Here is a 14,391-nt window from a genome sequence, read left to right on the forward strand (position 1 = left end):
GACTAAAACGTGACAAACAGATAAAACACTTCATACATAATAAAGCTGCAATCAATATAAGAGGAAAAGAAAAACTGAAGAAAATGTATCACAACTCTTTGTCCTTAAACAATCTTTAACAATCAATATAAGCAAACAAGTATAAAACTGAGAGTCAATCTATAAAAACATCATTCATGAGTTCATATCATATATAGCTACATATATAGCTTCATGTACAATATATAGGTGATGCTGTCAGATTAAGAACTAGTTTAAATCATTTACAATTTAATGTTACAGAACATGTCAGAGCAAGAAGGTGATTGAACAATGATGATGATTTAGGGATTTAAATACATATTACCTGAAATACACACTTTATCATATTTGATTCATACATTTTCAACATGATATTCAATCCAGCAAATGTTAATCTTAGAATTTAACTAAAAAAAAAAATAGAAAAATTAGTAGCTTGGTAAGTCATGTGAGCTGCAGCTCAGAGGCAGCCATCTTGAATTTGGTAAATAAGGGACCTCTACTTCCTGCATTGCTCTGATAATCCACTAGAGGGCAGCTAACATGAGCCTGATTGTAAACAATACCTCTTTCAGGTAATTGTTGATCTTGTTGATGATATAGAGGTCTCTGAAACTCATGTATCAAATATGATACAAATGGTGTTATAGGGTTAATTATTATTTGATGATGATGATTACTCTAATCCAAAAAATTTTGCCATTGTGTTTAAAGTAACTTTTTGATGCCTGTCATGCAAACCAGTAGCCAAACTCTTTTGGTTTCATCCTGGTTTGGCCTCAGATTCCTCTGCCTCAATAAGCATGTCAATGCACTCTTGAGAGGAGAGAGGATTTGGCTTCAATGCTATCTCTTTGTGTCTGTTTGACCAATTTTCAGAGTTGTTTATCAGTCTCTTCAACTCCACCTGCACATGATCCTTTTCAGCCCTCACCCAAAGTCTGAGTATCCTTTTCCTCTGAATCTTTTAGGTACTTCTTTCTTTTCTTTAAGCTCTTTCACTCTTTGTTCTTCTTCTACCTCCTTAGAGTCCCATCTGAACTTCTCATTAACATGTACATTCAAGTAACATTTGTTTGGACACTCAGTACAGTATCCATCTGATCCCATTACAAAACAGCGTCTTTTATCTGCATCATTGGATACTTGACAGATACAGGGATAACGACAGGAATGGTGGCACTGCTGACAATTAGTGGAGTTAAGTCCAGTACCAGAAATAACTTCTTGAACAAACTTTGTGATGGTGACCTCAAACTCAAAATTGTCATTTCTACTGATCTTTCGCCCATGCGCTTTCAGTTTTTTAGTCGTCTCTTTTATCTCCTCAAACTTGCCTACTATAAATTTAACCTGCTTCTGCAAATTTTCAAGCAAATTGTCCAGCTGCTGTCTTTCTCTGAGGACCTCCTTTGTCATTGTCAAGCTTTTGGTGTCTATGACATTCAGAGCAACAAAAAACCTCTTCATGCTTTTTGTCCCCATGTTCCAACACATCTGATCAAAGCCTCCATCTTCATCATCTTCATCCATGCTGTTTGCCGCGGATGATTTGTTGTCTGCAAATAATAATGAATTATTGAATTTGAAGTGAGCTGGCAGCCCATCTTTTGTTTTAGGACATGGGACACCTGAAGCATTGATTGCCTCTAGAACTGGTGGGCATTGGCCGTCTGCGAATGTCACCAGAACCCTGATGTTTTCTGCCACATCTTTGCCAAAGATTGAAAGCACAGAATCAAACATATAGTACTGTGATGATGTGAGTCGTGTTACTGCAGCTGGAACTACGAAACACACAGCGTCACTTTCACTGACACAGAAGAGATTATGTAGCTGCTCTGTGATATATTTGTCTTTTTCTATGTCACTTGTATCTCCAAAGCCTGGAGTGTCTACAACGGTCAGAGAGAAGGGGGTTTTAAACCTGTCTTGGTGGTTGATTTTGTACACAGTGACTTCAGAGGTCTGTCTCTCAGCTTGTGATTTGGACTGATCCTCATCAATTAATTTAAATCTGAAATTGTCCTTCCACTCTACTCCAACAACGCAGTTGATCATTCCATTGATGAGAGTGGACTTTCCTGATCTGGTCGCTCCAAAAAGCACTGTAGTGCGATTTTGCCTCTTGCTTTCTTTGCCGAAGTTGTACCTCCGGCAACCATCTATGTTCATATCTTCTTCTTTCAGAGGCAGTTTGTAAAGTGAGGGGGATCCAGAATTTATGCTTTCACTTGTACGCATGAGAGTTTCTGCAAGTCGCGTAAATTTTGTTGTGCCTTTCACAGTGATGCTTTCTTTGCTTCTGCCTGCTCCACCACAGTCACATCTGATCCTGACAGCATATTCTGTCTCTGACTCAAGCCCTGAAATTATCCCCTTTTCAGCTCTTGACACCATTTGGTTCCACTGGAGATCTTCATCTTTCACCCCTTTGTCTGTTTGGGCGTATTCCATGATGTAGTTCAAAATGTGGGCATCTTGTCCAATCTCTGCAGGTTTCTCCCAGCTAACTGATATCTCATTTGAGTTTGTTTCAACTTGAGGTTCTCCAGGAGGGCTGCAAGGTAAGGTTTTAATGAGACCGCTGACTTCATCAGCTGGCCCAACACCTACTGAGGTCACTGCTCTGCATCTGAACATGTACTCTGTGTTAGGAGTCAGACCGCTCACTGTGACTTCTTCATCCTTTGGTGCTGGTTTTTGTTGCCATCCATCCTCTCCACTGACACAGTACTCTACAGAGTAGGAGCTGATGTTCTCTGCTCCAAATCTTGGTGGACAAATTTTCAGTGTCACACTGTTGTGGGTTACATCACCTGCTGTCACTGTTTCAGGTTTTGAAGGCGGCTCAAAGTTCTGAGTGACAGAAAGGACGTCTTTATAAAGGTAAATGCTTGAACCTTTCTGTGTCTCATTTGTTAAACCTACTGTCAGGAACTTTATGTTCTTCTTCTCCTTGTTGGCCTCTGCAAAATCACTGAACAGCTTTACTTTGTTCCTCATTGCATCTGATACTTCTGGTGAGGCGTACCATTGTTCCCTCTCTATGTCATAACAATGTGGAACTTGAGGGTCGCCTGGTTTGGATGTTTCTTTTAAGTAGTTTAAGGAAGCTGAGAGATACGGTTCAGCACTTCCCAATGAGGTAAAAACAAAACACACAGCTTGCTCTGCACTGAGAATTTCCTCATCAAGCATATATTGAGATGGGACAATCTTGGTGTTGTTCATGATTTTTTTGAAAAATTTCAAGATGGAGATTTCCTTCTCTTTACAGTCCATCCACTCATTCAGGCTTGTGTTGTTGAAAGGAGAAGAATGTCTCTTCTTCAGGATCTCTGCAAGCACAGCCTCCTCTTCCCCTCCTCCCCTGATTGATGGAAGTTTCTTTGCCAAATTTTCTTGGAATTTCCAGCTTTAATTTTAATTTGGTGCAAAATTCTGCAAATGTTTTAAGTTTTTTACCAATCTGTGGGAACTGCTGTGCAGTGGTGGCTCTTAGTGCGTCATTAATAAAGCTGCAATCAATATAAGAGGAAAAGAAAAACTGGAGAAAATGTATCACAACTCTTTGTCCTTAATCAATCTTCAACAATCAATATAATCATACAGGCATAAAACTGAGAGTCAATCCATAAAAACATCATATCATACATATCATATATAGCTACGTATATAGCTTCATGCACAATATATATGTGATACTGTCAGATTAAGAACTAGTTTTACATTTGGTCTTCTTTCTTTTTCAGGATTTGTTGTTTCTTTTCTTCTACCGCTCTCTCTGCTATTTGGAACATTTCAGTGGTGAAGTAGCTTCTTCCATTCTGCACATTTATATTTCTAAAAGCTATAATATGTAACTATTTAGTAGAAACCTGCCAAATGTCTGGATCTTAAGTTATAAGAAAAATAAACAGAGGAAATGTTGGCAGCAGCTCAGCTAACAGCGCCTACCGGATGTTCGGTGTTCACTGAACATCATCGGAGAAACACTGATTTTTTTAGGTGAAACAGCTTTAATTAGTATTTTTACCAATTTTAATCTGCGTGTACATTTGTTTTTGGAGAGGTGGAGACCTCTGCGAGTAATTTGGCTCCCGGTAAAAACATCCTGAACGATGAACACTGGAGTAATCCTATCTCGGTGGCGCTGGTTGTTTAACAGTGAAGACAACAACTCCCATGATCCCTTGCTACTTCACGCTGTCATCAGACTCTGTCTTTTGTTATTGTTTTCATTGAGACCCCTAGTGGCTAAAATTACATATTGTGCATTTAACTGTTCGGGCAGCTTGCTGACCTGAGAACGATCATCTGTTACTTTTCCTTTAGTTTCCTCTCCAATCCTCCTGCTCTTTGCATATTTGCTCTTCTTTGTCTTTAAGCATTTGTTGTCTCTCCTGAATTGCTCTCTGCCTCCTGGAACATTTCATTGGTGTAATGATTTCCATCCGTTCTTCTTTGTTATATTTCTGATCTTCTTGAGTAGCTCGCTGACCTGAGAATCTCCACTCAGACTCTCATCGAATACATGGTACTGGCCATTACATTTGGCCACAAGTTTCTGCAGGTATTTGGCACTCTTCAGTAAGTTCTCAGCAGTCTCATACACCGAGTATTCAAGCTCTTCATCAACAGTAAAGAGAATCATGCTGTATTTGTTGGCGTCTTCACCAAAGATTTCCTGAATCTTCTCCACCGTCTGCCGTTCTTCGTTTGTGCCTCTGCCCATTCTGTAAACAACCAGGAAGATATGAGGTCCAGGAGGAGCAATGGGAATGCACCGGACGGTGTTATAGGTGTGAAACAGGTCTGGAACTTCGATAACAGCAACTTTTTGTCCATCCACCTTACCAACAGCCTTTTCACAGTGTTCTGTCACAGCTTCCAAGGGCCATTGAGATTTAACTTGAAAGCACTGTTTTCCTAGGATGGCATTTCCTACGGTACTTTTCCCAACTCCACGTCTCCCCACCATCACAATCCTGATCTCCTTATTATCGTAGTTGACTGGGGGAGGTGTAGACCTGATTACTGAAAAAAAGGACAAACAATCAATGTTATGTTCATAAAATGGGTTTAATTAGTCACATCAGTGATGGATAACTATGGTTGGAAAGACTCGAGTTGTGTTTACACAGTTTTAAGGTACATGAGAGTTTCATCTCTTAGTTACTGGAGATTTTTAATTTTTCTTTCATCTGAATTTTTATGTACATATGTGGTTTCTTTGAGTATAGTTACAATATCTTGTAAAAATGGCCCAAACTTATTGTTTAAAGAGAATTTTAAGAATCATACTGGATTATTATGAACCATCTAGACCTCTCAGGTGGTCTGGATCAGGTCTGCTTTCTGTTCCTAAAGTAAAAACTAAACATGGAGAAGCAGCGTTGAGTTTTTATGCTGCACATATCTGGAACAAACTCCCAGAAAACTGCAGGTCTGCTACAACTCTCAGTTCTTTTAAATCAAGGCTGAAGATTTTTCTGTTTGCCTTTTATTAAATCCTATTTGAGGCTTTTGATTAATATCTTACACTGCACTGTAACTTTTATTCTCCTGTTTTTCTGTCTTATTCTACTTCAGCTTATTTTTTCAAATTCAACACTTATTAATTGTATTTAAATTATTTTTTATATTTCCTTTTGTTACTTTTATATTCTGCCTTGCTGCCTTTTATGTTCTGTGTAAAACACTTTGAATTGTGTTGTTGAAATGTACTATACAAATAAACTTGCCTTGTGTTGCTATTTTAATATTTTTGACTTGATCTTTGATGTTGTCTGAATCATTATGGTTCTAAAGACTCATCGACACCCTTACTTATTCTGTATGTACAATGTGTGAGTTTCAGTGTGTCTGTGATTGCAGAGAGAACTGTACACACTGATGGACCTTCCTCTAGGTGTAAAACACAGTGGATTCATTTGGACATACTGTGTATTATGTGTGATCTGGAAAATGCTTGGTAGATAAAACTCACTACTAGGTCAGTGTAAATATGACTGAATTGTGATTCATAACTTCAAACTGGCTATTTTAACATAATGATTGTTGGTTTATTGTACTGTAAGATGTTAAATGTGTGTTAAAGACATTTGTAAAAACCTGTTTTCACATTTATGTTAAAATAGCCCTGAAAATGAAACACTGATGAAGCATATTTTTATATCATGACTCAAAAAAGGAATAGATTGGATTACTTAACTCAAATCATGAAAACAATAAAAATCTATAACCAATGTAAGGATTGAATCAACAGGCCTCAGCTGTGACTGGATTCAATAGATTAAAGTACAAAAACCAAAAAAGCCTAAAGTCATTGGGCCTTATTTTCCTGAAATACGGTGCAGGTGCAGATCCAACACTTAATTCCTGGCGCATGCCCCATGTGGGTGTGACCAACTATTTTTTGAAACTTCCTGACCATCAGCGTTGGCACTATTCATGCACAGCCAGGCACAAAGTGGAAGAGAGACGTTATTGGTGGGAGGAATACAGAATCAGCAGGTGGAGTCAGGGAGAGCTTCAGTTATGACCAATCACATGATCTCCTCTTATCTCCTTTAAATGCAGCAACAGGTGAAACAGGTGAGAGACAGAAAAGAGTTAATCTCTGTGAAGAACCTGATGTTCCAAAATATAAATTCATATAAATCAATCCAAAATATGCTGACAATGTTAGAATGAAAATAAAGCTGATGTGTTCTCATGTGTGTTGTCGCCTATTTTGTGCAAACAGTTAATAAAGGATAATTGATAGTTCTACTCTTCCTCTGCATATTTGAAAGTCTTTGTTTGTGCTTTTAAGTAAATATAATATCCTTAATTATACAAATACAAATTTGGTTTGGAAATTTGCTGGACAAGCGCAACTTCTATCACTATTTTGTCATAATATTTAAAAGATGAATGAATGTAAAATGATCAAGATTTTGTTGAAAGCCTTTTTTAAAATATTTTCATGAACATGTTTTATTTGATCACAGTATATAGGATGTTGATGCAGGGCCAACAATATCTGGATGGATGATATCATTTGTAAGAATCTTTCATAGAAATTGGGTTTTGAGTCTCATGTCAATCTGCAGTAAATCAAAAAACATGTAGCAAACTGAAAGGGACAAAACTTAACATAAATGAAAGGTGTTTTGTGATTTTGGAGACGTCTGTATGTGTTCACCTCTGCCAAATGAAGCAACGAAAATTGCCCTGCAACTGCGGTAAGAGGTGGTCTGAGCAGGTTTTTATCACAAACGCAATTTTGTTCCAAAATGAGCAACAAAATTGCACAGCGCTGCCTAATCTTCATAAACACAGCTGTTATGTTGGTAAATGAATCAAAGGAGACAAACAAACAAACTGTTGAGCAACTTTACTGAACTCTCAGCAACAGCTGATGTACATCATCTTCTATAGTTCTAAACTGGTTCAGAACCTTCCTGCAGGACAGGCAGTTCTTTGTGTCAATTGGAGACTTTTCCTCAGACAGAGTGGTTATTACGTAGGGAGTACCCCAAGGTTCGATTCTTGGACCACTAATATTTCATCTCTATATGCTCCCACTCGCACAGGTTATACAGAAACACAAAATAAATTACCATAATTATGCCGATGATTCACAACCGTACATATCCCTGTCTCCTGATGACCTATATCCCATACATTCCCTAACTCAGTATATTGACGATACTTATCTATGGATGTCAAAGATCCTTTTGCAAATGAAAAGGATGAAAAGAAATACTCATCTTTGGTGCAAAGGTTCAAAGACAGAAAATTGCAGCTCATCTCAGATCTCTGTCTCTGGAGAGCAAAAGTGTGTGTGTATGTTTTGTATATTTTGACTGCACTGATTCTTGTATAACTGCACTAACACCTGTAAATACATGTTTATCGTCTGCACTTATACTTGTTTAACGATTGTGTATCATTTTTATGTAACATACATTGTGTTGCATTACATTATATATGAAATGTGCTATATGAATAAAGTTGACTTGACTTATCACGTCATAAAACAATTATTTTTTAACAGTGATTTGTAAGGGTTTAGCGATTATTGCTGACAGAAGCAGCATATTAAAAAACGCTCCTATGAGTCATTCTAGAGTGCCTGGACAATTGACCTGTGTGGTTGTTTAACTATGAAGATGGTTTAGTCAGGACACCTGCTGACAGCTGTTTATGATGATAAATGTGGACATCTTGCCCAAACACTATCTCACCTGAGTTAGTTTCAACTTACATAAGGTTTTAATGGGACCACTGACTTCACCGGCTGGCCCAACACCTACTGAGGTTACTGCTCTGCATCTGAACATGTACTCTGTGTTAGGAGTCAGGCCGCTCACTGTCACTTCTTCAGCCTTTGGTGCTGGTTTTTGTTGCCATCCATCCTCTCCACTGACACAGTACTCTACAGAGTAGGAGGTGATGTTCTCTGCTCCAAATCTTGGTGGACAAATCTTCAGTGTCACACTGTTGTGGGTTACATCACCTGCTGTCACAGTTTCAGGCTTTGAAGGCGGCTCAAAGTTCTCACTGACAGAAAGGCCTGTTTTATAAAGGTAGATGCTTGAACCTTTCTGTGTCTCATTTGATAGACCTACTGTCAGGAACTTTATGTTCTTCTTCTCCTTGTTGGCTTTTGCAAAATCACTGAACAGCTTTACTTTGTTCCTCATTGCATCTGATACTTCTTTTGAAGCGTACCATTGTTCCTTCTCTACAACGTCAGTCTGTGGATCTTGAGGGTCATCTGGTTTGGATGCTTCATTTAAGTAGTTTAATAAAGCTGAGAGATACGGTTCAGCACTTTCCAAGGAGGTGAAAACAAAACACACAGCATGTTCTGCACTGAGGATTTCCTTGTACAGATGAGTTTGAGATGGAACGATCTTGGTGTTTTCCATCATGTTGGTGAAAGACAGTACGGTGTAGATTTCTCTTTCTTTACAGTCCATCCACTTGTTCAGGCTTGTGTTGTTGAAAGGAGAAGAATGTTTCTTCTTCAAGATCTCTGGGAGCACAGCCTCTTCTTCCCCTCCTCCCCTGATTGATGGAAGTTTCTTTGCAAAGTTTTGTTGGAATTCCATCTTGAACTTGGTGCAAGATTCTGCGAAAGTTTTAAGTTTTTCACCAATCTGTGGGAACTGCTGTGCAGTGGTGGTTCTTATTACATCATTGCACCTCATTTCCAGCTCAGTGAAATCCTCCAGGACACTCTGAGTATCCTGCACTAAACTTATACTTATCTGACGGACGAGTTTAGCAGCAGATGAATCTAAAGTCACGAGTGGCATCAGCCAGACCTTCATTGGTACAGCATTTTCTCCATTGGTTCCCAGCAATTGTGGCAAGCTTTGGTAGACTTGTACAGCATCCTGAAAGGATGTCGGCATTTTTTTCAGTAAAAAGTCTCCATGGAATTTGCAGGAGAACTTCTCCACCTTTTCAATGTCCTTGTCATCCATTTTTAGGGAACCTTCCCCCTCTATCGTGATGGTGGGGATTTTCTTGATCATCACCTTCATGTTGCCCTGAATGTCTTGATGACTTTCTTCATTGGACACCTCACAGTCAAAGACAAAGAAGGCTTGTGCCCCATAAAGGATAGCTGTCACTACATGTGTTGCTATTCCTTTATCAAAGACATACTGATGCTTCACATTGTCTCTTCCAAGATGATTCATTGACAGTTGCTTAATCTTTGTGGTTGCTTGGTACTTCAGTGTTATTCTGGCCTGATTTTTGGATGTTTTACTATCATTCAGGTATTTGGCAGATCCTCCAACCTCTACCAGTCCACTAAAGAAACTTGCCTTCAGGGATGCTTCAACATTTAATGCTGAAGATTTATCTGCAATTGATTCAGAAGCAACTATGTCAAAATTGTTATAGCGCTGTGGTCTTTCTCGTATATCATTTTTCAGGTCATCATCGTCCCAAAATGTCATGCCTGCAAAAGAAGAAGCAAAAATCAAGATCAACTTCCTTTAATGATTGAATGAATGTTCTGTCATTTCATGTCCCATCCCTTATGGGATCATAAGACACCTTTAACAGACGTACACCTTACTAATACAAGGTTTTATTCCTGAACTCCCATGAATTCACTAAATAAGTCGATGATTTAAAGGTCTCTTTTTCAAACAACCATCTCAGATGATGTGAGTCTCTCATATCCAGCAACTCACTTGTATCCTTTATAACACTAAACAAAAGACAAAAGATCATCATTTTCTATTTCTCACAGATCACACACTGGAAAAAATCAACTGTTTTCTTCCACAGCAGTGTATCGACCCATTTCAATGTTCAGAATGTTTTGGTTGTTGTCTAGTTGTGATGCATTTAGTATTTCTACATGTGAATTCTTACCAGGGATGAGTGAGTCTTTGCGGCAGTCGTACAGCATCCCGAGGCTGAAAGGCCGGCCGAGCGCCGCCACCTCCATCGTCCCCGTGGCGTCAGCATCCATTGCTCAGTGTGAACTGGAAAAAAGGGACAACAGCTTGTTAGTTCTCCCTGTTGTCTGTCACCTTGTAATGTGGCTGCAACACAGAGGTACTGCAGAATCTATCAACACTAAATAAAATAATAACCACAGACATACACTAATAGGATAAATATTCTTTGAAATATCACAGATACAGAGGATCTTAAGACTTTCTAAGATTTACAAAAATCCACAGAGATACTGTGGGATGGTAGGCTTCCTAAATGGGTCAGTAGTAACACAAGGGAAAGAAAATGGAAGGAAGCTGTTTGTTGCAGAAAACAGAGAAAATGTAATCAGCTCAATGTGTGTAAACTGAAATCCAGACTAGCTGACTGTCACGTTTTGTGTTCCTTGTGCCTTTAAGTTCCTGCATTTGTGCTCATGTTGAGCAGATAAAATGTTCTGAATCTAATATCTCAAAAACTATTAAATTACTTGCAATGAAATTTAGTACAGAAGTCCATGTTCCCCAGAGGATGATCCTGAATCCCCTGACTTTTCCTCTAGCACCAAGTTTTCACTTATTCTGTGAAATATCTCAACAACTGTTGGATGGGTTGTCAAGAAATCAGTTTCACACATTCATGTTCCCCTCAGGATGAATTGTAACAACTTTGATCCTTTGACTTCTCATCAAGTGCCATCATCTGGTCAAAATTTTAATGTCTCCAATACTTTGATTTATGACCAAATAACTGCAAAACTAATGACATTTACACCAGCAGTGATGGAAAGTAACTAAGGGACAAGGTGACGTCATCAAATGTCTTGTTTCGTCCAACAAACAGTCCCAAAGATATTCAGCATTAATGCACCAACACAACCCATCTGGTGGAAAGTGTTATTTCTTTTCAAATAAACCTTTTGTAAAATAAATAAATAACATTCGACTCTAAATCATTATCATGGGGAGGAAATACTGCAGCAGCTTCCTGTTTGTTTCCTTCTCTAAACGGCTCTTCTAGAAACATCGTCCAGTCAGTGCAGCAGTGCAGCCAGTTGCTGACTCAAGATATTCACACGACCACATAAATTTATCCAATCAGTTTCCTCCAATCTGATTCAAAAAGGGTGATTCTTTAATTGCCCCAAGCAGAGTCAACCAGCAGTAGACTCTTGCTGTTATTGATGATGACAAACGCTGCAAAACTCAGATCTTCAGTCACCTGATTCAATAAAATCTCTCCTCTAAAATCCATCAGAGAGGAGAACGTTGGTGGAGAAACTAACTGTCTGTCTTAAAAGGTTTCTAACTGGTACAGCAGAAAGGCTTGGCTGGCTGGATGCAGTCATGTAAACGTCTTATTTTGCTTTCTGTGCTGACTTTTTAAAATGGGGGAACAGAAACAACATAAATTAGAGACATGAAACAGTTATCTGAGATGATTAAACATGAGAGAACATTAAGATTTAATAACTTACAGATCACCAAGTACTGAACATTATTCTACCAGTCAAAAGTTTGACTTCAGCTACTTGAAATCTAGTTTTTTATTATATTCTTAACACATATTTTTTTCACAAAGTCCCTGTTTTCTCTTTTATTTTTCTAAATTCTGTGTTTTACAACTGAATCACATTTTGTCATCAGAAAGATTGTTGAATCATGTGGTGGATGAATAAAAATGTTAATAATTCAATAAGAAAGTAATAAGAATATAATCATGCATTGAATGAAATGAATATATATCAATGAATTTGTAATGATGCAACACAAGCTTGGACAATTTTTTAATCAAAAAAGTGCTTCAACACACAGTCAGACATCAGCATGAAGAAGTGAAACAGATATGTGAGCACTATGATCTGAAGTAATCCTTCATATGTTTGTGAGTGATCACACTGTGCACCATAAAAAATAATACGCTATGTTAGGATTTTATCTTTATCTTATCAATACTCTTACTGGTTCTTTTTCATTACTAAAGAATTGGGTTGTTTAATATTATTTTAAAAAAGAATAAATTCAGAACAGAATTAGAATTGATTATATTTTAAATATAACAAAATATTGTTTCCAGAGCGACACTTGATTCCATTTTTATTATCAAATTCTGTGATTCCGTTCATGTTTTCCACAAAGCAGAAATAATCGGGCCTACTGTCACAGTATGAACTTCCCTAGTTATAGATAGACGGATAGATAAATTTCTAAACCAGTAAAAAACTAGAATAGAGACTAGAGATACAACATAACTAGAATATTAATATAGTTTATTCTGTAGACTGAAAGTGTTTGGATATGACACAGCCCCACCCATAAACATTTTCACCAGCTGCTACTGATAAACAACCAATACATTTCACTTAAATATGAAGCCTTTTCTTAAATTAAAGGTCAATTATATAATTAAGATTGATTACAGAACTCTGTTTGAGTACAATTATCAATTACAATTATCCAACTGAACTCATCAAAGTGCTGATCATGTTTAAGTTCTCTCGTCATTTTACTTTCACTTGACTAAGATCATGTTGACCTGAATGAGTTTAGAGGTCCTGCAGCACTAATCTGGAAAAACAACAACAAAACACAATCAGTGAACTTACAGCAGAAAGGTTTGTGATCCTCTTTTAGTGTTCTGTGGTTACTATCTATATATTCTCTCTGACAAACTCCACTTCCTGATTATCCATAAAGATGAGGAAGTAGCTGCTGGAGAGAATCGGGGTGAAATCCCAGAAGGGGAAACAGCTCTCAGCTGGCGTGTCCTTCTTCAGACAAACATGTCGGACACTTCGGAGGTGAGAAATGAGTTTCAACTTCTCTCTTAAACTCTCCTTTCACTTTTCATGTGAGCAGCCGAGTGCAGCACTATGATGCCTTCCAAGAGAGACAGTCTGAAAATATGCACCGTCATGTCTGTATTCAAAAGATATCACGTCCCCTCCCCTCCCTGAGTCTGTGACGGTTGGCTTTGAGTGAAGCTGTTCAGATCAACTATAAACACATTTGATTTCTGACGTGGTCAGACAACACGTAAGAAGTGGTTCTGATCGACCATAAATTGAAGATTTTTGAGAAGTGGGACATCAAATCTTATACAAAAGAGTGAAATTCTACTTTTCTCCACTTTTTCATTTTCATTTTTTATTTTCATTAAAAACATTATTAAATGCACAACAATGATGATTCAGGGATTTACAGGAATATTACCTGAAATACAGACTGTATCATAATTGATTCATTTTCAATATAATATTATTACAAAATAAAGTACACAATGTTTATGTGCTGCTTTAATCCATCAGATGCTTGAAGCTTAAAATAGAAATAGAAATAAACATTTTATTCTTACCATAACTTTGTCAGAATTATCTAAATGAGTAGCTTGGTAAGTCATGTGAACCACAACTTGTCCTGTGTTCTTCATTTGGAAAAAATGTGAATTTTAGCATTATTTTTATTAAATACAGTTCCATCATCCTCTTACGTTGCTGGAGTCCTTATTTGCACACAACACATCAAACTTCTCATAAAGCGATAACACGTTGTTCTATCACTGGCAGAGCAGACGGTCACACTGAGCCTGATAGCATCCTGCTACACAACACAAGAGCCACAGACTCTGAACAACAACCCACATTAGCTTCCCTGTTAAAGTCTCCTTCTTATCTACCTTACAAACATAAACACACATCTTGTCCTGCAGCTTGTTGAACAAGTCACCAAACAAACACTCACCAGAAAAAAGTTCACAGCTAACGTCAGTTAGCAGCTATATAGCTAATTAGCTGCTCAGCTGCAGCACATTAAACAGCATGTAAACATACCTGAAAAACCTGTTAGATGCTGGTTTGGTCGTTACGCTTTAAAATCCCTTTTAGAGACACACAGTCTGTTCATGACTTGTAGC

At 37.9% G+C, this 14,391-nt stretch overlaps 1 protein-coding gene across 2 annotated transcripts; it reads right to left on the bottom strand.

The window, feature by feature from the left end:
- Positions 1–4,273: 4,273 nt before the first annotated feature.
- LOC137194767 (cytolytic toxin-alpha-like) lies at positions 4,274–14,391 on the bottom strand. 2 transcript variants are annotated; one of them, XM_067606909.1, is made up of 4 exons: positions 14,309–14,391; positions 10,414–10,526; positions 8,279–9,991; positions 4,274–5,061 (listed from the first exon to the last, which is right to left on the bottom strand). In XM_067606909.1, exons 2-4 carry the CDS (start codon positions 10,511–10,513, stop codon positions 4,457–4,459), a joined length of 2,418 nt encoding a protein of 805 aa, XP_067463010.1. In that variant the 5' UTR covers positions 10,514–10,526; positions 14,309–14,391; the 3' UTR covers positions 4,274–4,456. The 2 variants fall into 2 exon arrangements, with proteins under 2 accessions (XP_067463010.1, XP_067463009.1); XM_067606908.1 differs by having other exon boundaries at positions 13,085–14,391.

This window comes from Thunnus thynnus, chromosome 12 (genome assembly GCF_963924715.1).
Source record: "Thunnus thynnus chromosome 12, fThuThy2.1, whole genome shotgun sequence".
Taxonomy (NCBI): Eukaryota; Metazoa; Chordata; class Actinopteri; order Scombriformes; family Scombridae; genus Thunnus; species Thunnus thynnus.

Excerpts from the sequence above, each read along its gene's own strand:
- LOC137194767 (XM_067606909.1), bottom strand. The coding sequence starts at position 10,513 with ATGGATGCTGACGCCACGGGGACGATGGAGGTGGCGGCGCTCGGCCGG. Across the intron at positions 9,992-10,413 it reads CAAAGACTCACTCATCCCTG|GCATGACATTTTGGGACGAT; the intron begins GTAAGAATTCAC and ends CTTCTTTTGCAG. Across the intron at positions 5,062-8,278 it reads TGGTCCCATTAAAACCTTAT|TAATCAGGTCTACACCTCCC; the intron begins GTAAGTTGAAAC and ends CCTTTTTTTCAG.